The following is a 23,262-nucleotide window of genomic DNA, read 5'->3' on the forward strand; positions in this document are numbered from 1 at the left end:
TGTTTTTCTCATCAAAGTACTTAAATTCACGGGTGGAGTCTGAATCAAAAAGCATTCAAATCAGAACCGGCTCCCCCATCGTTTTGAACAGCTCTGTCTTTGAAACGCAAATATTCGCATTTACTTTCTTAGAACTAACACGTTGGACGTGTAAACTACCCATTTTCTTTCGAGTGGATATATTAAACTTTTCTAGACGCTCTGACATTCTAACTAACATCGACATCATTGACCAGGTAGTAGACTCCTACTTTAGCGCTTGCCAAAAAAAAAAAAAAAAAAAAAAAAAAAATGTAATCGACGGGCATTTTTTTGCGCTTCCGCCTTACTCTTAAAAACTTGCAGGCTCTTGCCCCACAGGGAGCCCTTAACCCGGAGTTGCCTAGATAGGGTTGTCGCATGCGCTCTTTATAGTCATGTTTGTCGCAATGGACCTTGGGCGGAAGGTTACGTAAGAGCAAATGACTTTGATCACAGTCACTTTGTCGGTAGTCTCGTTACGCGCTACCTCCGCGGGGTACTTGATTGTAACAGAAAGTAGTTCCGGCCGGCCTGTGTTGTTTCGGTCGAGGAGCCGTCGCCGCCATTTCAAGACAGTGAGAGGTAGATGTCTAACAAGAGTTCCTAAGATTCGAGTTCAGTATATTCTGCCGCCCCCTAAGACTTCCAAAACACTGATACGGCTGCTGCCCTTTTTCTGCTACCTCTAGAACCATTCTTGTCAGTAGTGGCGGCAGTAGAAGTAAATTACCCCCTTGTTCTATCTCAAGAAGCTCCAGATGGCGTCTTCCGTGGGCAACGTGGCCGACAGCACAGGTACCAGTGTCCCGTTCTACTCTGGCAGACGTCCCTTTGGGGTCTGGTGCCGTCTTGTATCTCTCATTACTTCCCTCTAACCATCCCCATTACATCAGTGGCGTTATTGAGCTCTCTTGAGTTCTACCGCGATCTGATCGGGGTTGGTGCTGCCGTCCGTTCCGTAAACATTCCCTAGTTGCTTGCTTACATTTTGTTTGCTTGGGGGCTTTTTCGTTGTTGCTTTATCCCATCAGTGTTGTAGCCTTCTCTCTCGGGACGATTCTGTAGCACACGTGCGCGCTTAGTGTGTCTTGGAATGGGCTGCATTGGAATCCCTGCTCTTTCTGTCTCCATCGCAACTGCTTTCTCCCTCAATTTCAGCTGGTCGCTCCCTCCCGTGCACTTCCATCTCCCCAAAGCCCCTCTCCCTTGACCACATTTGGTCCCCCTCTGCCAGTCTAGGGCGGGGATGCTATTTCGGTGTAATTCTAGCCTCACTTTGCATCAGGCAATGACTAGCGAAAGCTCCTCGATGTGCTTCCAAGTATCATCAAGAAGAGCTACTTGAGCTCGCACCCCGCCGGGGCAGCGCCTTCTGGTGTTCTTGGGTTGAGCGGCCCCGATTTAGGTTGGAAATTTCCAGGGGTTCTCTTAGCCATCACCCGATTGCACCCGCTGCCCCAGTCCCGAGTTTCCTACCCCGTCAGCCCTCCCTGCTTGTTGCAACCACACCCTTCCCCTGCGAACGTGCCAGCCCGACGGTCGTTTCTTATCCTTAGGGAAGAAACCACCTCGGTGCGTTGCTTGGCGTTGACCACCCTGCCCGCCCCCCTAATTCTCTCTTTGTGTTACTTTCTCCATGTATTCCTCCGCCGCAGCCTCTGGGTTTTCATCCCTATTCTTTAGCCCAGTATCTCTTTATTCATAGGGTGTGCTTTTTTTTTTTTTTTTTTAAGTTTCCATCCTTGCTTGAAGAGTTTGTAAAGCAACTGGAGTGTAGCTGCACAAGTGCAAAGCGGTTGCCCCTTTTCGACGATTCATTCCCAAGCCTGTGCTACAGAAAATAAGAAAACAACCAAATTGTAGGAGTGTCCTTCAACTGCCTTTCCAGATTGAGGCTGTTTGGGGCGGGAGGGAGTGGGGAACCAGACTACAGTTCTAAGGTTCCCGAGAGGTTATTGTTTTTATTGTTTAGCAGTGTCTATGTTTTAGTTGACGATTTTGAACATTGTGCGATAAATAGATGACTCTAAAATAGTATCTCATCCATAATTGACGGGAATGGGATCAATAATAGTCCGATTTTCACCTTTCCATTTTCCCATCGTGATTTTCAAAAATTTAAGATTCTGTGTTAGGTTTTTGTAAGAGTTTGCCCTTTTCTGACTGTTAACTTTATTTGAAGAAATGGTCATTTCCAGTATTAAAAGAGCAGATAAGCTACTTTGAAAAGTGACAGATAATGTGCTAAATTTAGGAGCTAGAAAGTACTATGTTCTTGTCTAAAATGTAATTTTCTAGTTGATCTTCTAGCTCCAGCCTCAGATTTGACACAAATCTTTCTGGTCTTTGTTTTTGCGGTTAGATGTGCATTCTGTTAGGAAATTGCTCTGGTAGTATGGGAGAGTTTGGCTCAAATTTGAGCTTGTCCCCTTGACCTTGGTTAAAATTAAGTATTAGATCTGTGGTTTCCCATTCTAACCATCTAGACTAGAGAGAGTTATCCTTCAATTCCTAATAATGTATTATTGTGGAGATAAATGTTTACAGCTGAGCCTTAGACATGCACCTGAATTTTGGCTTTTATTATGTTAACTAAACCAAGTCCCTCAGAACAAAAGCATTTTTATTATTTATTATGTTATATTTTATCCCGTGTTTTATATTGCAGAATTTTAAAGCTATTCCAATTGTAGATTGTTGCCTGGTTATTGAATAGAGTTGTTTTCAATGTCTTAATCCTCCAGTGAGAGCCATGAACACAGCAGAAAATGTAAGGCAGCGTGGGTGGGATTTAGCTAATTTGGTCGTCTTCTGAGTCCTTTCCAGTAGAGGAACAACGTTTGGATCTTTGTTTAAATGAACCCGTTAAATGCTTTAGCCCTTGACTGCTAACTCATCTTGTTTATCACCTGCTTTAAAAGTATCTCTTTGACTTTCAGCCATTTTCCTCAGTCTGGCTCTTTTAAAAAAAAGAAAGCTGTAAGATTCCCAAACATGAATATAAAGAGTTAAAGAGACACCCGGTGTCCCCACCCACAGTCCAGCTTGAAATGTGAGATGAAGTATTGTTAGCAATAGGTTATTCTGACAGTAAATCCTTGTAACTTTTGCAGAGTTCATGTTTAATGTTTTGTGTCAGCATACTAACTTAGTTTAGTGACTTTAGTGAATCTACCTATGATTTATAACTAAAAGTACAAAATATAAGAAAGGAATCTTATTTGGAAGTAAATATTCCTATGGAATTTAGAAAAGAAAGTATCAATAATGGGCAAATTTGAAAGAGATCAATTCTGTAGATTGGGCTTTTAAATAATAGGCAGAACACTCTAGTGCTTTACATAGTTTCAAGCATTTTCATCTTTAAGTTTAATTTACCATATTTTTACATTTTTTGGTTTGCATTTCTAACTTTTTGTTTTCCCCCCTCCTTCCCTCAAATGTTTTGATGATTCTCCAGAACCAACGAAACGTATGCTTTCCTTCCAAGGGTTAGCTGAGTTGGCACATCGAGAATATCAGGCAGGAGATTTTGAGGCAGCTGAGAGACACTGCATGCAGCTCTGGAGACAAGAGCCTGACAATACTGGTGTTCTTTTATTACTTTCATCTATACACTTCCAGTGTCGAAGGCTGGACAGGTAGGAGATGTTGGGGTAACCTGCCTCTTGGTGCTGTGAGCTTAAAAAATGATAATTAAATATTTGAACATCAGCGTTTTCCAGTGCTGGGTTTCTTCCGAGCCACCAATGCATGTGTGCTCTTTTGCTCACTTTTGACATGCCTAGCTGCTAGTTTCTCCCAGATTTTACCACTTGGGGAAATTCTTTTCAGGTAATTATTTTTAGTGTACATCTGAGCATACAGACCTGTCAGCTTGAGGGACTCTGGTAGGAGGGGTATATGTAGCTCAGATTGGAAATACCCTTATTAAATTGTTGCTTTTTTCAATTTTGTTCAATTTTGATTAATTGAATTAATCAAAAGAGAATAATTTGTGCTGTGGCTATTTTAGTAAATTATCACTTTGGCACACTTAAGCATTTGAATATGTGTCTTTTTTTTTTTTCTTCGAGACAGGTTTTCTCTGTGTATCCCTGGCTGTCCTGGAACTCATTCTGTAGAGCAGGCTGGCCTCAAACTCAGAAATCCACCTGCCTCTGCCTCCCAAGTGCACTAAAGGCATGCGCCACCACTACCCAGCTGAAGATGTATGTCTTTAAATCTTGCCACCAAATGGAAAATAAGAGTCATGTGCTATTTATTTATTTATTTATTTATTTTTTGGGGTTTTGGGTTTTTTTTTTTTTTTTTTTTTTGATTTGGTTTTTTCGAGGCAGGGTTTCTCTGTGTAGCCCTGGCTGTCCTGGAACTCACTCTGTAGACCAGGCTGGCCTCGATCGAACTCAGAAATCCACCTGCCTCTGCCTCCCAGAGTGCTAGGAATACAGGCGTTCGCCACCACCGCCTGGCGTGCTTTTTATTTTTAATCTTAATGATCATGTTATACAAAGTGGCAGTTTGGTAGTAGATTTTAATAAGAATTTTCTTAAATAAGAACCAACTTTCTTATATGAAATCTGGATAATGTCACCTTAGGAAAGTTTTAGCTTTCAAACTTTTTTCAGCTGTGTGCTAGGATAATGTTCCATAGAACAGGATTTTCGGGAACTGTTAAGTTGCATATGAGCCATGCCTCCTTTGCTCTAACATGCATATCCCTGCATCAACACTTTCCACTTTTCCAGATCTGCTCACTTTAGCACCTTGGCAATTAAACAGAATCCCCTTCTAGCAGAAGCCTATTCGAATTTGGGAAATGTGTACAAGGAAAGAGGGCAGTTGCAGGAAGCGATTGAGCATTATCGCCATGCCTTGCGGCTCAAGCCTGATTTCATTGATGGTTATATTAACCTGGCGGCAGCCTTGGTAGCAGCAGGCGACATGGAGGGAGCAGTGCAAGCATACGTCTCTGCTCTTCAGTACAATCCTGTAAGTAACTGGTTATTAGTTGTTTTCCTTTCACAGCAATCCAGAAGACAACCAACCATCCGTTGATACTTCAGACAATAGTTTTTTTTTTCATGAAAGTCAAGAGTTGAGAGAGATGTTTATTATGTACTTGAAATGATGAAATTGCTTTGACTTGGTCTGCATGACATTAAAAAAATCCATCCTATTTAGGAAGTTAAAAAGCATAAAAATTATCCTTACAAAAAATTCCATAAATTATAATGCTAATTAAAGCTTAATACATATGATGTTTGTGTGCTGTTTTAATGAACTTTGGATAAATTCTAATGGGTATTTATAGCAGTTATTGATTTTAGGGAATGCTGGGTAAAAGGTCTTAGGGAATGATATGTAAAAGGTATTAACTTTTTTTTTTTTTTTGGTTTTGGGTTTTTTTTTTCTTTGTTTTTTGTTATTTTGTTTTTCTGAAGCAGGGTTTCTCTGTGTAGCCCTGGCTGTCCTGGAATTCACTCTGTAGATCAGGCTGGTTTCTTGAATTCAGAAATCCGTCTGCCTCTGCCTCCCAAGTGCTGGGATTAAAGGTGTGCGCCACCACTGCCTGGCAGTCTTAATCTGTAATATACAAGTTTTTGAAGGTGCTAGTATATTAGTGACTACAAAATGTTTTTTAATACCTCCCCCCAATATAGTTACAAGTAGTAGAATTAAGGCAATTTCAGATCTAGACCAGACTTTGAATAGTTTAAATCTAAGTTGCATGTGTTTTCGGAGAACAAGTATCAGAGTCTGTGAAAGATCAAACTATAGTGTGTAAAACAAAAATAAAATAAAATTTAAAAAAAAAACCAGGGATATAAAAATTGCCCAGGAAACTGTTGATGTTATGAAGGGAAAGTGGCTGTAAACTTTTCAAGAGGTGAGTGATAGGGATGGGGGATGGGTCTTGGCATAAACTTGAGCTAAGTTGACATTGAGGGTGGAATCACCCTGGAAGTGCTTAATGATTAACTGCCTTTTTTTTTTTTTTTTTTTTTGGTTTTTTTGGATTTGTTTTTTTTTTTTCTGAGACAGGGTTTCTTTGAATAGCCCTTGCTGTCCTGGAACTCACTCTGTAGACCAGGCTGGCCCCAAACTCAGAAATCCACCTGCCTCTGCTTCCCAGAGTGCTGGGATTACAGGCGGGCACCACCACTGCCCGGCTTTAACTGCCATTATTGAAAGTCTTTTACAAGCTCAGATACTGCTACTTCAGATAAATATCTGAGTCTTTATCATGATCCTTTGGTGAGGATGGCATTATTTCTAGTTTTGCCAATAATAAATACCCTAGTAGACTTTGGGTTATGTAACATTTTTGAGATCACATAGCTAGCTAGCAGTGGTGAAGTGGATGTTGAAACTTGAAGTTGATTTATCAAAGCAAATGTTGACATGAATGAAAAATGAAAGCTAAAAAGGGCCTTCTTGCCCCAAGGCAGCTATTGAGCATAGCCAGGAAACCATTAGATATATAAGCTTGTCTCTTGACTCCAGTTTTTTTATTTTTGTTTTTGTTTTTGTTTTTTTGAGACAGGGTTTCTCTGTATAGCCCTGGCTATCCTGGAACTCACTCTGTAAACCAGGCTAGCCTCGAACTCAGAAATCCACCTACCTCTGCCTCCCAAGTACCGGAAGGTGTGCACCACCACTACCTGACTTTGACTCCAGTTTTATAGTTTAGGAAACTGAAGCTTATTTTTTAGTAGTTTGCCAAGGCTGTGATCATTTTTCATCCTAATATCTTTTTAGCAATTATTTTTAAATTTTTTTTTTAAGATTTATATATTATTCTATGTAAGTACATTGTAGCTGTCTTCAGACACACCAGAGGAGGGCATCAGATCTCATTACAGATGTTTGTGCGCCACCGTGTGGTTTCTGGGATTTGAACTCAGGACCTTTGGAAGAGTAATCAGTGCTTTTTAATCTAGTGAGAAACTGCATAGACTTGGAGATAATGAGAGTAATTTCTCATTCTTTCAGAGGTATTCAGTGTATATTTGAATTAGAGTGTATTTGCAATATTTTGTTTTAGACAGCTAACCTTAAATGTGCTGCCTGTGGGGTTTGGATTGATTCTTCCTAAGGCACAAACCTTTCTCTTGTGTGCCCAGTTGTCACATTCCTCTCCTTCGTTTGTCCTTAACCTGTTGACTGTAAACTTGAGCTTGGCTCTCTTGCATAGTTGTGATCTTGGTTAAGTTTATTTTGAGAGGGGATCTTTCAAATAGGTCTCTGTTAGTTTGGCCTCCAACTCACTAAGTAGCTGAGGATAATCTTGAAAGTTCTTTCCTGCCCCTGCTTCCCCAGTGTTGAGATATAGACTGTGCCACCACACCCAGTTCATGTGGTACTGTAGATAGAACCCAGGACTTTGTTGCACCCATTGGTGTGTCTTTTGTAGGGTCTCTGTTCTTCACAATAAGAATGAAAATGTGGTTGTATGAACTCTCTGGATCTCGTCTAAATACACCACAGTGGTTGTGTTTTAAGTTTTCCGTATCTAATCCTAACTAGGTGAAACTTCTGTCAAATGCCTGTTGCCAATTCAATGCTGCCTGTGTTTTGAGTCTGTTTCTTACAGTTTCTTTCTTTGTGCTGTATGCATTGTTACTGTAGTATGAGCTGGAATCAATGGTGCTATTTACAGTCTGAGAATTAAAGAAACTCAGGTTATTTTAGTTTTGTAGAAGTGAAAAATTAAAGCATCAGGCTCATTTTACTAGTTTTCAGCAGTGTTTCTCTTGTAAGTTTATAGATGCACCAAGGTAAAAGCTAGTTTGTGACTTGATTATAGAAGTTAGAGCCGTTTTATATATATATTTTTTTATATTTGGATCTGCCTTCGATAATGTTCTATGGCTTAATACATTTGCTGAAACTTTAGCTTGTCATATTTTAAGGTCCTGTTTCTTCTGGTGTTCTCTTAGAATTGCCTGTACTTGGCAATTCCTTTACAAATTATGCATACAATTCTCCTTTGTGTGATAGCTGTGAGCCTGAATTGCTGTTGCTAAGTGTGTAAGCTGTTGAGAAGCTGTTTCTGCTTTGATGGTAGATACACTGTGCTGAGAGCCGCTGACACCCCACCACGTATTGCTGTCCTGTTGGTTTTGTTCCTGCAAGAGTCCTAGCTAGCTGAATGATGAGAATACCTTTCATTTCTACTTCTCTCCACTCTGCTTTTTGTTAAGGTTGTTTGGCAAGGGTCACATTTAAATATTCAAGTGCTGATTGTTGTGTACAAAGCTTGGTGAGGAATTGGGGAATGTGTTCATGAGGGGTTATCATGTGAGACAGACCTGACTTATGAAGAGAAAAAAGTTGTAAGCTCCTTGGGTGATTATTGTTGGAGGGTATTAATCAGAAGATTCCCCTGAGAGGCTGCTAAGAACCTAAGCATTCTGTGGGAAGGTAAACAGTAAGTAGACTCACCAGGCTGAAGTGCTGAGTCAAGTAGTAACAAGACGGGAGTGGAGTAGAGCAGAGTCAATGGGAAGATCTCAAAAGAATAGAGGCTGTGGAGTTTGAATGTAATTTGAGAGGCAGTTGAGAAGCACTGTAGGTTTTTATCGTCCTGGCTTTCCTCAATGTGTGTATGTAGAGGGACGCCAAGGGGGTCCAGAGGTGGAACATTAAGAGGAAAATTGGGAAGCAGTTGTTATACTAGGGAAGGATAGTTAGTTATACAAGAACATCTTATTCCTGGTTCTTTACCTTTAGTCATACTGGGTTTTCCTTGTTTTTGATACCCTATTCCTTTGTTAAGTCTCTACTTAACAAAGTTATGAAGGTCCAGCTTAAATCTCTCCTTTGAATATGTTTCATTTTTATTAAATCAAGGTTTTCATGAAAGTTGTTAACTAGGGATGGGCAGAACTAACCAGATTTAAGCAAAGTGATTCTCTTAGCAGGTACTATTTTGACAGATAAAGTTGAATCTGATGCAGGGGTCTGAATGGACTTTATTTGAGAATTGTAACTTTCTTGAATTTTATGGTCATTAAGTATTTATTAGATGTATGCACATGAATGCATGTCTACATTTGGCTTTCATGGTTATGTTTATTTTGGTTTTTAAAATTCTGTAATGTGAACATGTTTTTTTTTTTTGTTTGTTTGTTTTGTTTTGGTTTTTTTTTTTTTTTTTTTTTGGTTTTTTGGATTTGGTTTTTTTCGAGACAGGGTTTCTCTGTATAGCCCTGGCTGTCCTGGAACTCACCAGCATGTGCTTACCAGCATGGAACTTACCAGCATGTGCTCTTAACCACTGAGCTATCTCTCCAGTCCTGTTTTACTGTCTTTGAGACTGATTGTCACTTAGTGTAAGCTGGCCTTGAACTGATTGATTATATAACTAAGGATGACCTTGAATTTGTGATTATCCTGCTCCCACCTCCCAAGTGCTGGGATTATTGACAAGTGCCACTATGGCTGCTAAAAGAGTTAGTTGTTTTGTTTATATTTGTGATACTAGGGATCAAACTCAGTGCTTTATAGAACAGGTATGTTCTGCTGTGGGGCTCTAGTCTCAGCCATTCTACCCTTCTACTGAATAGGGTATGTTTTGCCTTTTCCTAAAGTGGACTTATTCTTTTACTGTAACCTTGAAGGTATTTATAGTCTATTCTTATCTTTTTACAGCTCTGGAGAGCGAACAGGGCCTTTAGCATGCCAGATAATTTTTCTACCAATTGACCTACATTGGTAGTTCATAAGATAATCTATTTTTCTTGGAGTATGCAGTGATGAATGTAGATGATAAAACTAAATATAGCTAATCATCCATCCAAGAGTTTATAGAAACTAACTGGTAAAATTATTTAACAGTGGGTAAAGATATATAGATGGAACCAGAGAGATAGCTCAATGGTTAAGAGCACTGACTGTTCTTCCAGAGGTCCTGAGTTCAAATCCCAGCAACCACATGGTGGGTCACAACCATCTGTAATGGGATCTGATGCCCTCTTCTGGTGTGTCTGAAGACAGCTATAGTGTACTCACATAAGAAATGAATAAATCTTTCTAAAAAAATGCAGCCACTAGTCACTTAGTTATTGTGATTCTGAAATTTTTGGCTCAGAGCAGCCATAGAAATTAGTGAAAGTCTAAAGATGCTTATCACCCACTAAAATAGAAGGAGCTTGTATAAACACATTGGGTTCGATATTTAAACATAGCCTGATAAGGTTCAAAGGAAACCTACACACAGGTAGATAGTAAGACTATAAAATTCATTATTTCTCAGAATACAAATGGGATTCCAAAGTGCTTAGACTAATCACAGAAGATGATTAGTCTGTAATAAGATTAATGGTACCTGTGAATTGTTTGGTTATTTTATTTATTTATTCATTCATTCATTTATTCATTCACTCACCCACTCACTCATCTATTAGAGTGTGTGTGATTCTATAGTACAAGCTGGCTTGGAACACTATATGTTACTGAATGGGGGTGTAGGGGCTTGAACTCATGAACTTCCTGCCTCAGTTTCCCAAGCACTGGGATTACAAGTGCATGCTACTGTATCTGGCACACATTGATGCTTTGTGGATTTGTATCAACCTGTGCTTAAGGTTGTGAGGAGAGATAGGCCTACTCTTTCCAAAGCATCAGTCACTGCCTGAGGGACAGCACTAATTAAGGTGGATCATGGAATTGTCCCAGTTTAGCCAGCCATTACGTTATTGGCAGACTTCTTGGTTCATCCAGTGATTGACGATGTACAGTATAGAAACAGCTTTATCAGTAAAGCTAACCCATTCTGTTACCCATTAATCAGTTGCTGGAAGAATAATATACATGATAATTCTTTAGACTATTTGATAAAATTTCACTTTGTAGGATTTAATTTAAGGTTCTTTCACCCACATAACAGTTTGGGATGATAAACTTACTTCATATTGCCATCATTTCTGCTTGTTATTGACTGAAAAATTCCACTGACAAAAGCAGACTTTGCAAATAAAAATTTAAGCTTACAGTCTGTTGAGCATGTCATACTGATGAACAGACTGGTGAGTGACTCAGGACTAGCAACACAATTGAGCTGCTAATAAGCAGAGTCAACCGCTTTCATTATTCACCCACTCGGCTCTGATGGCACTTAATACTAATGAGTAATCTAGTGGCAGGATTGAGGCTGTGGTTGGATGGTAATCCTTTTGCCTAGGCAGAAGTGAAGGTTTCTAAATAAGCCTGAGAACCAAAGGGTCGGTTTGTTGACAGGTAATCACTTGCTAAGTGGACCACTGTTTTTCTCTGCTGTGGAAAATTTCTGGTCCTTGATACAGGAGTGATTCATCATAACCTTGAATAAAACAGTTGAATAAATATTCAATCATTTTTTCCAAAGGGTGACATTTGGAGAGGAGAGAGCTCGAGAAAGGTCCTGTAGTCTTGTGTTTGAAACTGATGAGGCCAAATGAATGCATTTGAAAGGATGTTCGACAGTAGTGTCTAACACTATTATAACTACTATATATAGATCTCTCATATATTACTAACTACTATATATAGATCTCTTAGCCAGGACTGGAGCAGCAGCTGATAGCAAAACACATTTATATCTGAGCAGCTAAAGATAGTATTCAGGGCTGGAGAGATGGCTCAGTGATTAAGAGCACTGGCTGCTCTTCCAGAGGTCCTGAGTTCAATTCCCAGCAACCACATGGTGGCTCACAACCATCTGTAATAGAATCTGATGCCCTCCTCTGGTGTGTCTGAAGTGTACTCACAGATTTTTTTTTTTTTTGGTTTTTTCGAGACAGGGTTTCTCTGTGTAGCCCTGGCTGTCCTGGAACTCACTCTGTAGACCAGGCTGGCCTTGAACTCAGAAATCCGCCTGCCTCTGCTTCCCAGAGTGCTGGGATTACAGGCGTGCGCCATCACCGCCCGGCTACAAATCTTAAAAAACAAAAACAAAACAAAACAAAACCAAAAAAACCATAGTATTTATACTAAGAAGAGAAATCAATTCTATAAACAATGTATTTTAAGTTCAGGTTAGGTTTTCACCATCAAATTAGTTTTAGATTTTCTGGGAACTAGATGGAGGAGTTGTGGGCCTATGCTTACATTTGTCAAGTGCTGCTCTTAATTGACATTAAAATGACAGAACTAAATGCATAGATGTGATGTTGGGATATTTTTGATGAGGAAACAGTATAATTAACGATACTGTCTCTGGGTTTCTAGGATTTGTACTGTGTTCGCAGTGACCTGGGGAACCTGCTCAAAGCCCTGGGTCGCTTGGAAGAAGCCAAGGTAGGTATTTGCTAGAACACATTTAAGCATTAGTTATGAAAACCTATACCTTTTGCCAAGTCTTCAACTCTTCATTGAGCTATCTTCACAAAATAGTCCTATGAAACTGAGAAAAACTATTGGCATGACTCGCCTCAGACTAGAGCAGGACCAGGCTTTTGGCATAATCTCTTTTAAATCTGGGGGTAAAGCAAGAGCGTGAGCCTTGTGGAGCCTTTCTACTGAGTTAGAGCATCTTTAATAACAGTGGGCTCCATCATGATCTTATGTGGGAATCAATAACATTCCTTCAAATCTGAGGCTTGCCTGCTAGTGACAAGCAGAGTGCCTGTGATTTGGCTCAAGACGCCTATATGATGCAGGTGCCTTTGAAAATGCTGCTCTTCTAAGTCCTTTGTGGCTTGTAAGTGGAGAAGAATTTCATCCAAATGTTACCCTGTAATACTGGCATTTAAAATTCTTATTTAACCTTCCTCCCTTCATCTTCCTCACCCCTTTACAGTGGAAGAAAGGCTGTTAAAACATTGCAAATTAATAATTGGAACATCCTGCCCTTCTTGCCCCCACTTCCTCCTCAAATTCCTTCCCCCTTTCCCCCAATCCTAGTTCTCTACCTTTTTTCCTCCTCACTTCCTTTTCTTTTATTCCTCCCCACCCCACCTCCTTAAAAAAAAAAAAAGTCAGAAGGACAAAGCTGGTTTGTTTGAGAAATGGACTGATCGAAAGAAAACTTGCCAAAGTGGAAAGGTGGCTTTTAGCATTCTGTGTTTCCAAATAATGAATTTGAACACCAGGTTGGGTTAATTAAAGCTTTTGGTATAATTTACAATTAAATTTATAAATGCAGTTGTCTTGTTACAAGCCACCTTACGCAACCGCGCTGCAGGGGTGAGGAGTGGGGAGAAACCAGAATGCTTCTGAAACTCCCACCTGTTGCTCTGAGCCCCACGCGCATGCTAATGCGTGGAGTGTATGCGCAGCGTAGCTGTCTGTTTGACTGCTCATCCAGGGAGGGAGAAGGCTTTTCAGCACCACCTAATGTTAAAAAGGCACTAGTTTTAAGTGCATAATAACTTCATAAATTCTGCCAACACTATGGATTAACCTTATGTAGGTTTCCAGCTGATGAGCTATGTTAATTTCAATCTTAGCTGATAAAGTGATTGGTAATTTCTAGAACAAATATTTGCTATGCTCCTATCAATTGTCACCCCACCAAGCGGACAGCTAACATGAATTGCACTTCACTGCAGCTTTAGACATCGGTTTAGGCTGAGACATTGCGCCTGCCTTAGGTTGCTGACTTCTTTATTTCAGAGCTCTGGAGACACCTAGTTTGAAAAATGTCATTCTGTTTTTTTTTTGTTTTTGTTTTTGTTTTTGTTTTTTTGTTTTTTGTTTTTTTTTTTTTTTGTGAGAACTTAGTAAACCAGAAAATACTCTTGAGTGAAATGCAATGTGTTTCTTTTGTAATCAGTGCATTTGAAAATTCAAGCCAGCATGTATTCCTAGTAGATGGAATCAAAATTAAGTTGTCTTTGTAGAAAGTGAAGAGCCTTTCTTCCAGCAAAACTCCCTGCTGTATGCAATAGCCCTGATTAACCCTCTCCCTTCTGCATGTTTCCCATGTTACAGACTTGAGACTGTCCTCATTCCCATATGTAATAGACATCCAAAGAATTTCAATTGCTTTGTTGAACTTTTACTAATGATCTTGTTTTTATTTTCTCTCTTGTTTTTGGTTTTTCACCATTGATATTGTATTTAGAAGGTTTCAGGTGGGTGAAACCTCCTATCCCATGCGTAAGGTGCCTCGCTGAAGGGAGCTCGAGGCCTGGATCTAGGGCAGACACACAACCTCCTCCTCCTCTTCCAGCAAGGAACGCACCGAAAAGTCACATGATGAGAAATATGGTAACGGGTTTGTAACTGCCACAGCAAAACAATTTGCCTCCATGCCTGAATCTTCTGTCTTGTGGCTTCAGAAACAGCTTAAAATAATTTTATTTACAAGCAAGTTATGTAAAAGAATGTTTTATACTATAGCCACAATTCTGTCAAAAATAAGTAAAAGTTAATTAAGATATTAAAATTATTAGATAATTTACTAGTAAAAGCTTCTAACTCTTCTTGTTGTTCATTTTTTTTCCTTTTTCTTCTTTGTTTGGATTGCAGCATTCTGCTCTTCTGATGATGCGCTGTGACCCTGCAGTAGCGCAAAGGCTGCGCAGCGTTAATGCGCATTGCGTGCGAATGAGCCCCTGTGAACGGTTGACTAGATGAATAATCTGATTGACTGGCTCTCTCAGTCCTAGTCTGTAGCCTTTTTGGATAAAATTGGGTTTTAACGTACCTTGAGTCCAACTAATCTCATTAAGCAAATATTCTCAATGAGCCTGTCTAGTAGATTAATGGATCTGGTTGGCCGTTTGCTGCGACTAGGGGTGTTCTATGTAGCGCAGCAGTTCGCAGCGACTGCGCAGTGCGATGCTGTTAGGTGGCGCCAGCGATGTTTGCGCTCGCATTACAGGGACCTCAACCTAGGTGCAATCCTGTCATGTGAGGTTTTATTTTCTTCCTCCTCTGAAGAGAGGGGTGTGGTGAGTCTGAACTGTAAAGCCTAAGTGATAATGACTGACTCAGCTGAAACATTTTTGTATGGCTCACGAGCTTACTTTTTGGTCTTAAGAAAGAACATTGTTATGAGCAGCAGTTTCCTCAGCTTTTTGGTTTTCTAACAAAATGCATGACAAGAGATCGAAGACTTGGGGAAGTAGTATAGGAAAGTTTTCTGTTGTTTGCTTTGTCTCATCATCACCCTGCAGCTCACTTAGTAGCTGAGATGAGCTAGAACTTAGGATCATCCTGCCTCTTCTACCCTCTTAGTGCTCAGATTACAGGCCTTTTCCCCCATACCTACTTTAAGAAACCTGTTCTCTATTTTTCTGTTTTACTTGATTATGAGATTTGTGCGTGTTTTGTTTTTATTGTTTGCTTTGGTTTTGGTTTTCCTGTGATGTCTTATTTAGCACTTTTCAAGAACAAATTTTTTGCTTTGGTTTTGGTTTTCCTGTGATCTCTTATTTAGCACTTTTCAAGAACACATTTTGGCAAAGTGTGGGCTGGGTAGCTTAGACTTCATGGTGTCCTCTTGATCATAATCTCTAGAGCCCATATAGGTGTCCAGATAAGAGGAGTCTGGCCGGGCGGTAGTGTTTAGCAGCGTCCAACCTCGCAGATGAGTCCCGGGATAAATAAGGATTGCTCTTGGTTGGCAGAACTGAACATGGTGGTTTGCACTTGGGTTCTGGTGGCGCAGGCGCAGGAGCAGCCAGCTGTGGCAGCGCATTAGTTTTGGCGCAAGCGAGCCTATGCTGCAGGGTCACTTTTGGCTGGTCAGAGAAGAAATAATGATATCACCTTCTTCCCCCTCCCCAATCTTTTTTTTTTTCCCCTTTACAAATTTTCCCCTTTCCCCTTATCTCCTTCCCCTCTCGTCTTCTTTCATTAAACCCTCCTAAGGCATGTTATTTGAAAGCAATTGAGACGCAACCAAACTTTGCAGTAGCCTGGAGTAATCTCGGCTGTGTTTTCAATGCACAAGGGGAGATTTGGCTGGCGATTCATCACTTTGAAAAGGTTAGTTATTAATAATTAATATTTTATGAAATGTTTATTGGTACTATAAAATGTTTATTTTTACTAGAAGAAAATTATAGGCATTTACTTAACCAGCTATGTAATATTTTTGTTTTCTGGACAGTATTGCAGCATTTGCAGATAGCATATGGTAGGGCAGATTTGAGATTGTATTGAGAGTATACTTCAGTAATTGAAATTTTTTTTTATCACTGTTAGCTTGGTGTATTTGAGAGAAGGTCTTACTCTGTATAATAGAATGGCTTGGAACTTACTGTGTGGCTCAGGTTGGCTCTTAGCCTACTGACAATCATCTTCAGCTTCCCGAGTGCTTAGACTACAGGCATGAACTACTCCCGTCTGGTTTGCAATGCCCTTTTCCCTAAAAGGAGTAGATATCTCTTCAGAGTGAAGCAATAGTCCAGGCTGTAGAGGGATCCATTGTGGAGAGTGACCTGAGGGAGAGGAGTAGGCTTTCGAGAGTCCTGATGGAAAGGCTGATCCAAGGCTGGAATAGGAAATGCAGCAGACCAGGAAGCAAGGAAGCACTTATTTACTTATTCATGCACTGGCTTGCTTTTTCTTTCTTTCTTTCTTTTTTTTAAAAGGTCTCATATAGCTGAGGATGGGTTTGAGTTCAACATTTTAAAGACTCATTTTTACTTTTTATTTGTATAAGTGTTTTCTGTCGCCATGTGAGTGCTGGGAACTGAACCAGGGTCCTCTAAGAGCAGCTAATGCTCTTAAGTTCTGATCAATCTCTCCAGCCCCAAATCTTGAACTTAATTCTATCTTAGCCTCTTCAGTGCTGGTGTTAGAGGTGGGTGCCACCACATCTGACTTTTATTTGAGAAATAACTATTCAGAGTTTTGGCCTATTTTTCAAATTTAAAATTTATTTACTCTTTTACTTTGAGTTTAGGCCCTCACATTTTATTAATATTAGTCCCTTCTCGGATGTATGGCATGCAGTATTTTTAGCTACCATCAATTGCCGTTTCACTCTGATATTTTTCTTAGCTGTGTATAGTTTTATATGATTGCATTTCTCTTTTTTGTTTTTTTTTCTGTTGCCTGTGCTTTATTCTTTTTTTTAAAGATTTATTTAATGTATGTAAGTACACTGTAGCTGTCTTCAGACACTCCAGAAGACAGCGTCAGATCTCATTTTGTCAGATGGTTCTGAGTTACCATGTGGTTGCTGAGGATTGAACTCAGGACCTTTAGAAGAGCAGTCAGTGCTTTTAACTGTTGAGCCATCTCTCCAGGCCCCCTGTACTTTATTCTTAATGCAAGCAGACCAAATACTATGTGTTGTCATAGTCTAAAAAAATATCGGGCTGGGAAGGTAGAGGTAGTAGGATCCTTGGAGTGCAGTGGCCAGCCAGCTAGCCTAGCCAGATTGGTGAGATCCAGGCTCAGTGAGAGACTTTGGCTCAAAGATAGTGTGAAAAATGGTTGAGGAAAGCAGCTCCAATCTCTGGCATCCACATGTATACTACCACATACGTGTACATATGCACAAATGTGTACATCTACATCAAACACGTGTGCAACACACCCTTCACATTCAGCAGTTTCACAGAAATAGTAAAAAGGTAGGTAACAGGTTCTAATGGGGATAGGGTTGAAATAGGAGCATCAAAATATTGGTTAAGGCTATACATAAATTTGCAGTTGACTGTGGAATTAGCTATTTATTATACTGGATGGTGACCACATTTGTATGTATGGTATATTTCAAAATTGATAGACATGGTTGTTTGAGCCCAGGAGTTCAAAGTGAGCCTGGGCAACATAAAAATTGTCTCACTTGACAAAATATACTGTGAAGAAAAAAAGCAAAGCAAAATGAAAATCCATATATGCTGCCACAGGCTAATAATTCTAGTATTTTGGGAGCTTACAGCAGGAGAAATCAGAGTTCACAGCTGGCCTGGGCTATACAGAAGGATTCTATGACAAATCACATGAGAGCAAGGAAATTTCTGAGGAGCACTAGTGAGGTGACTCAATGGGTAACAGTGGTTGCTCTATGAGCCTGTATGACAACCTGAGTTCAGTCCCCAGAACCCAAGGTAGAAAGAGAAAACTGACCGCAGAGCTGTCTTCAGGCTTCCACATGTGCAGTTAGCATGGATGAGCTCCACCATCCATGTGTACAGTACAGCAACAATAATAAAATAAAATTTCAAAAATATTTTTAAAAACCTTTCATGTATATTTATTTGATACATACATGTATCCCACACTGGCCTGGAACAGTTACCTCCTCAGTGCGGGGGATTTATAGGCATGCACTGCTAAGCCCGGTAAGAATAGATTTTTAAGGCAGGAAGTGATGGCACATGCTGTGAGCTCCAGCAAAGGCAGGTAGATCTCTGAGGTCCAAGCTGACCAGGGCTATGGAGTGAGATCCTATCTCAAAACCAAAACCAAAAGAGAATAGATTGTTAAGTGTTCATACATTTTTAAAAAAGGGAAGTTCAACCGGGCGGTGGTTGCGCACGCCAGTAATCCCAGCACTTGGACGGCAGAGGCAGAGAAACCCTGTCTCCAAAAACCAAATAAATAAATAAATAAATGAATGAATGAATGAATGAATGAATGAATGAATGAATAAATAAATAAATAAATAAATGGAAGTTCCTGAGGGGATGAATATATATGGCCTTGATTTGTTTTATTTATTATTTGGTATTTATTTTACTAGCTTTAATTTATGAGAGGCTAGATAGATGGCTCAGAAGTTTAAAAGCTTTGACTGGTTTTCTAGGGATCCAGGCTCAATTCCTAACACCCACATGGTAGCTTACAACCATTTGTAACTCCACTCTTAGGGGATCTTTGAAACAGGCTATTTTGGAGCTTACTGTGTAGACCAGGCTAGCCTAGAACTCACAGCTATATTCCTTCATCTGGCTTTGGAGTACTAGGATTAAAGGTGTATACTACCACACCTGGTTTTGATTGATCTTTACAGCATATACTGAATCAAACTATACAGTGCCCATAGTTAGCATACATTTTGGGGGTGGGGTGTTCTGGCAAAGCTTGTTTTTGTATATAATGGAAGGAATCAAGCCTGAGGCTTTATACATGCTGAACAAGCATTCTACCATTGAGATACACTTTGAAAAACTCTTTATAAATAATATTCTATGTAATAAATGAAGGAACAGTAGACTATTACCATTAATAGGTTTAGACATTTAACAATGGCAAAGAAAGATAGCATTGGATGCTGTTCCTTGTGAATAGCACTAAATTCCATTGTGAGCTGCCGCTCAAGGAAATGACGGAAATGAGGGCTGAGTGTGTAGCTGCATGGTAGGATGCTTGTCTAGTGTGGGCAAGGCCAAGGATTGTGATTCTTAAGACACACACAAACATCTTGGGGAGGTATTGGGGGAGACACAGATAGGTTTTGTGCTTCTAGTTTTAATAGGTTGAGAGGATAGATAGATAGATGGCTTGGGGGTTTTAAGAATATTGGCTAGCCGTGGTGGCACACACCTGTAATTCTAGCACTCTGGGAGGCAGAGGCAGGCGGATTTCTGAGTTCGAGGCCAGCCTGGTCTACAGAGTGAGCTTTAGGACAGCCAGGGCTATACAGAGAAACCCTGTCTTGAAAAAAAGGAAAACAAAAGAACATTGGCTGATTTTTTTTTTTTCCCCCCAAGAGGATCCAGGTTTGATTCCTAGAACACACATGGAAGTTTACAACCATTTATTTATTTATTTTTTAAAGATTTATTTATTTATTTAAGTGAGTACACTGTAGCTGTCTTCAGATGCACCAGAAGAGGGCATCAGATCTCATTATGGATGGTTGTGAGCCACCATGTGGTTGCTGGGATTTGAACTCAGGACCTTCGGGAGAGCAGTCAGTGCTCTTAACTGCTGAGCCATCTCTCCAGCCATTACAACCATTTATTACTCTAGTTCCAGGGGATCTGAAGCCCTCTTCTGTTCTCCAAGGGTAACAGAAACCCAAGTGCACAGATATACATGCAAACAAAACACCTATACATATAAATGAAAAAGAAAAAAAAAGTTTGTAGGAAATGTATGGAGTGGGTAACACATGTTAAAAGACACCAGAGGAATTTCATCAGCAAAATGTCAACTATGAGTTTGCATAGGACAGTGATCTGAGTTTTCTTTTCAGCAAAGTGTAGGAGTGAAAGAAGAGATTTAAATGAAATACATGGATGATTAAAAGAGATGGGCAGTTCTTTTAGGACTATTCCTACTGCTCTTTTTGCATTATATTATATTTATTTGATGATGTATTTGTGCCTGTGCCTGCACACGTGTGCAGATGCTCATTGAGATAACAGGAGGATGTGCAATCTCTTGATTGGAGTTAATAGGTTGTTGTGAGTCACAGTGATGTGGGCATTGGAACCAAACTTCAGTTCTCTGAAAGAACAGCAAGTACTCTTAACAGCTGAGCCATCTCTCTGTGTGTTTGTGTGCATGTGTGTTTCTAGAATTTAAAAAAATACCCTTGGGTGGTACCGTATGACTTTAGTTCCAAGTACTCAGAAGGCAGAGGCAGCTATCTCTTGAGTTCTACATATAGACCTGTCTGGTTTATATAGTGAGTTCTAGGACAACTAGGACTTTGTCTCAAAAAAGAAATAAAAAAGAAATTAAAAACCTCCTTGATGGGTCTGGAGAGATGGCTCAGTGGTTAAGAGCACTGACTGCTCTTCCAGAAGTTCTGAGTTCAGTTCCCAGCAACCACATGGTGGCTCACAACCATCTGTAATGGGATCTGATGCCCTCTTCTGGGGTGTCTGAAGACAGTTACAGTGTACTCATGTATATCAAATAAATATATCTTTTTTTCTTTTAAGGCTTGTTGATAACTTGTGTGGATCCTACTTGGATACTCATTGAAGTTAATCAGAAATGGGGTTACTGACTAGATATTTGGGGTTACCGTTTTCTGTTTATTTTTAAAAGATTTAAAATTTTTAATTATGTGTGGGTGTGGGTGTGTACATGCGTGAACAGGTACCATTGGAGGCCAGAAGAGAGTGCTGGAACCCCTTGTACCTGAAGTTACAGGTGGTTGTGAGTCTCCTGATAATGGATTTAAGAACCGAACTCAGGTCCTCTGCAAGATCATTTTGTGCTCTTAATTGTTGAGCTCTTTCTCTACCCTAGCCCCCTGACAAATTCCCCATGACTTCACTGCCCTGAAACTTGCTGTGTAGACTAGGCTGGTCTGGATTCATAGAGATCTACCCATCTCTGCCTCTGCCCCTGCCTCCCAAATGCTGGAATTAAAGGCACCATGCCCAACTCATTTTTAAAGGTATGGTAATGGTAGTATGGTTATGTTGGAGAGAAAAACCATTCTTGTCTGCTCCCTAGGATTCATAATTTTAAAGGGGATGAGATATTTGAGATTTGCTTAAATTATTGGGAGAAAGGGGGAGTAGGTTAGAATATATACTAATAAGAGCCAATATGATTTATGAATTATTAAAGATGGTAAGTCAAAACATGGGTTTATTGTCTTCCCTGCTTTTGTGTATTTTTGAAACTTTCCATAAAAAATTTATTTAAAAGGAGCAGGTATGGTTCATGCCTATAATCTCAGCCCTTGGGAGGTTGAGACAGGAGGATTGATTGCTGTGACTCCTGGGCCATACTTTCATATATATTGAATTCTAAGATAGCTTGGGCTGACAGCAGAGTTAGACTTTACCTCAAAACAAAAAGTTCAAAAGGTTTTCAGGGTAGATATCTATATGACAGTAGATAGTCTAAGCTAAATGTGTCACATCTTTATCTGATAGACTTGTCATCTATGTAAAGAAGTGTTTCTAAGGATCTTTAAAATACTTAATTATTTATTACCTTTCAGTGTTAAATTTGCATTTACTATTCTAGAGGATTATCTTTCTAGGGCCTTGGCTATGCTAGCCCAGCATTCTACTATTCAACTCCCCAGCACCAGAATATCATTTGCTTATTTTGTCAAAGTGTCTTATATAGCCCCAGGCTGCCTACATAGTGCAGCTGAGGATGACCTGAACTACTGCATGGTCCTCCTTATGCCTCCCAGCTGCTAGGATTATAGGATTTTGCCATCCTTGACTTAATATTACAACTCTAATTACATATCTTACTGAGGACTTGCTGAGCTGTGTTTATGGAACGAAGGATCATACATACTTTAAGAGCTCACTGCTTGTTTCTGCCACTATCTTTTAGAAGAGTTAAACTGACTGAATACTGTAGGGCCAAGCATTAGAAATACTCTGTATGGTAGCACAAGACTTTAATGGCAGCACTCGGGAGGCAGAGGCAGTGAATTTGAGGCAGCCAGGCCAGAATTACTTAATGAGACCCTGTCTCACAGAACAGACAAAACAAAAGGAGGAAGTACTCTGCTCAGTTAAATTGGATCTATTTTGTTCTTGAGAAGGTTTTGTTTGCTTGTGTTTTGTTTTGTTTTTTGTTTGCTTTCTTTCTCACAAGGTAGAGAATAGAATCCAGGTACTGGAGTATGCTAGATGAGGTCTTTGTCACTGAGCTACAGGGCCAGTCCCTCCTGCCAACCATTTTGATATTAATGAAAGTTTATAGATGAGAGGGAACTAAATAAGAAAAGCTTTTGAAAATAAACTGAGTTTTTAAAACGATATTATTTATTTTATAGATATGATGAGTACATTGTAACTGTCTTCAGACACAGCAGAAGAGGGCATCAGATCCCATTATAGATGGTTGTGAGCCACCCTGTGGTTGCTGGGAATTGAACTCAGGAAGAGCAGTCAGTGCTCTTAACCACTGAGCCATCTCTTGAGCCCCACAATCTGAGGTTTATTCTAGAAAATTATTATTATTATTATTATTATTATTATCATCATCATCATCATCATCATCGAGACAGGGTTTCTCTGTGTAGCCCTGGCTGTCCGGAAGCTCACTCTGTAGATCAGCCTGGCCTCGAACTCAGAAATCTACCTGCCTCTGCCTCCCAAGTGCTGGGACTAAAGGTGTGTGCCACCACTGCCAGCTGTAATTGGATATTTAAAATTACTTATGAATAAAAGCTGAGTGAGACGTTAATCTGATAAAATCATTTTCTAAGTACTGTCTTGTAATTTTAGGCTGTCACCCTTGACCCAAATTTTCTGGATGCTTATATCAATTTAGGAAATGTCTTGAAAGAGGCACGCATTTTTGACAGGTAAGAATGTTATGTTTCATCAATTTTCTTGTCTTTGTAGTTTGGACTAAAACATGGCAACAGCTTCCAGAAGGCCATTTCTCTAGAGGGTACTCCTCCCTCCT

The 23,262-nt window shown here is 39.9% G+C and overlaps 1 protein-coding gene across 3 annotated transcripts in view; it reads left to right on the forward strand.

The window, feature by feature from the left end:
* The first annotated feature begins 500 nt into the window (after positions 1–500).
* Ogt (O-linked N-acetylglucosamine (GlcNAc) transferase) overlaps positions 501–23,262 on the forward strand; it is a 43,274-nt gene continuing 20,512 nt past the window's right edge. Inside the window, exons 1-7 of one of the 3 annotated variants that reach the window (XM_052171831.1) lie at positions 501–603; positions 711–816; positions 3,482–3,662; positions 4,770–5,013; positions 12,235–12,303; positions 15,826–15,942; positions 23,079–23,158. In XM_052171831.1, coding sequence (XP_052027791.1) covers positions 780–816; positions 3,482–3,662; positions 4,770–5,013; positions 12,235–12,303; positions 15,826–15,942; positions 23,079–23,158 — 728 coding nt within the window. In that variant the 5' untranslated portion in view covers positions 501–603; positions 711–779. Of the gene's footprint in view, positions 817–3,481; positions 3,663–4,769; positions 5,014–12,234; positions 12,304–15,825; positions 15,943–23,078; positions 23,159–23,262 lie in introns of all 3 variants that reach the window. The other 2 variants (XM_052171830.1, XM_052171832.1) reach the window with 2 other exon arrangements.

This window comes from Apodemus sylvaticus, chromosome X (genome assembly GCF_947179515.1).
Source record: "Apodemus sylvaticus chromosome X, mApoSyl1.1, whole genome shotgun sequence".
Lineage (NCBI taxonomy): Eukaryota > Metazoa > Chordata > Mammalia > Rodentia > Muridae > Apodemus > Apodemus sylvaticus.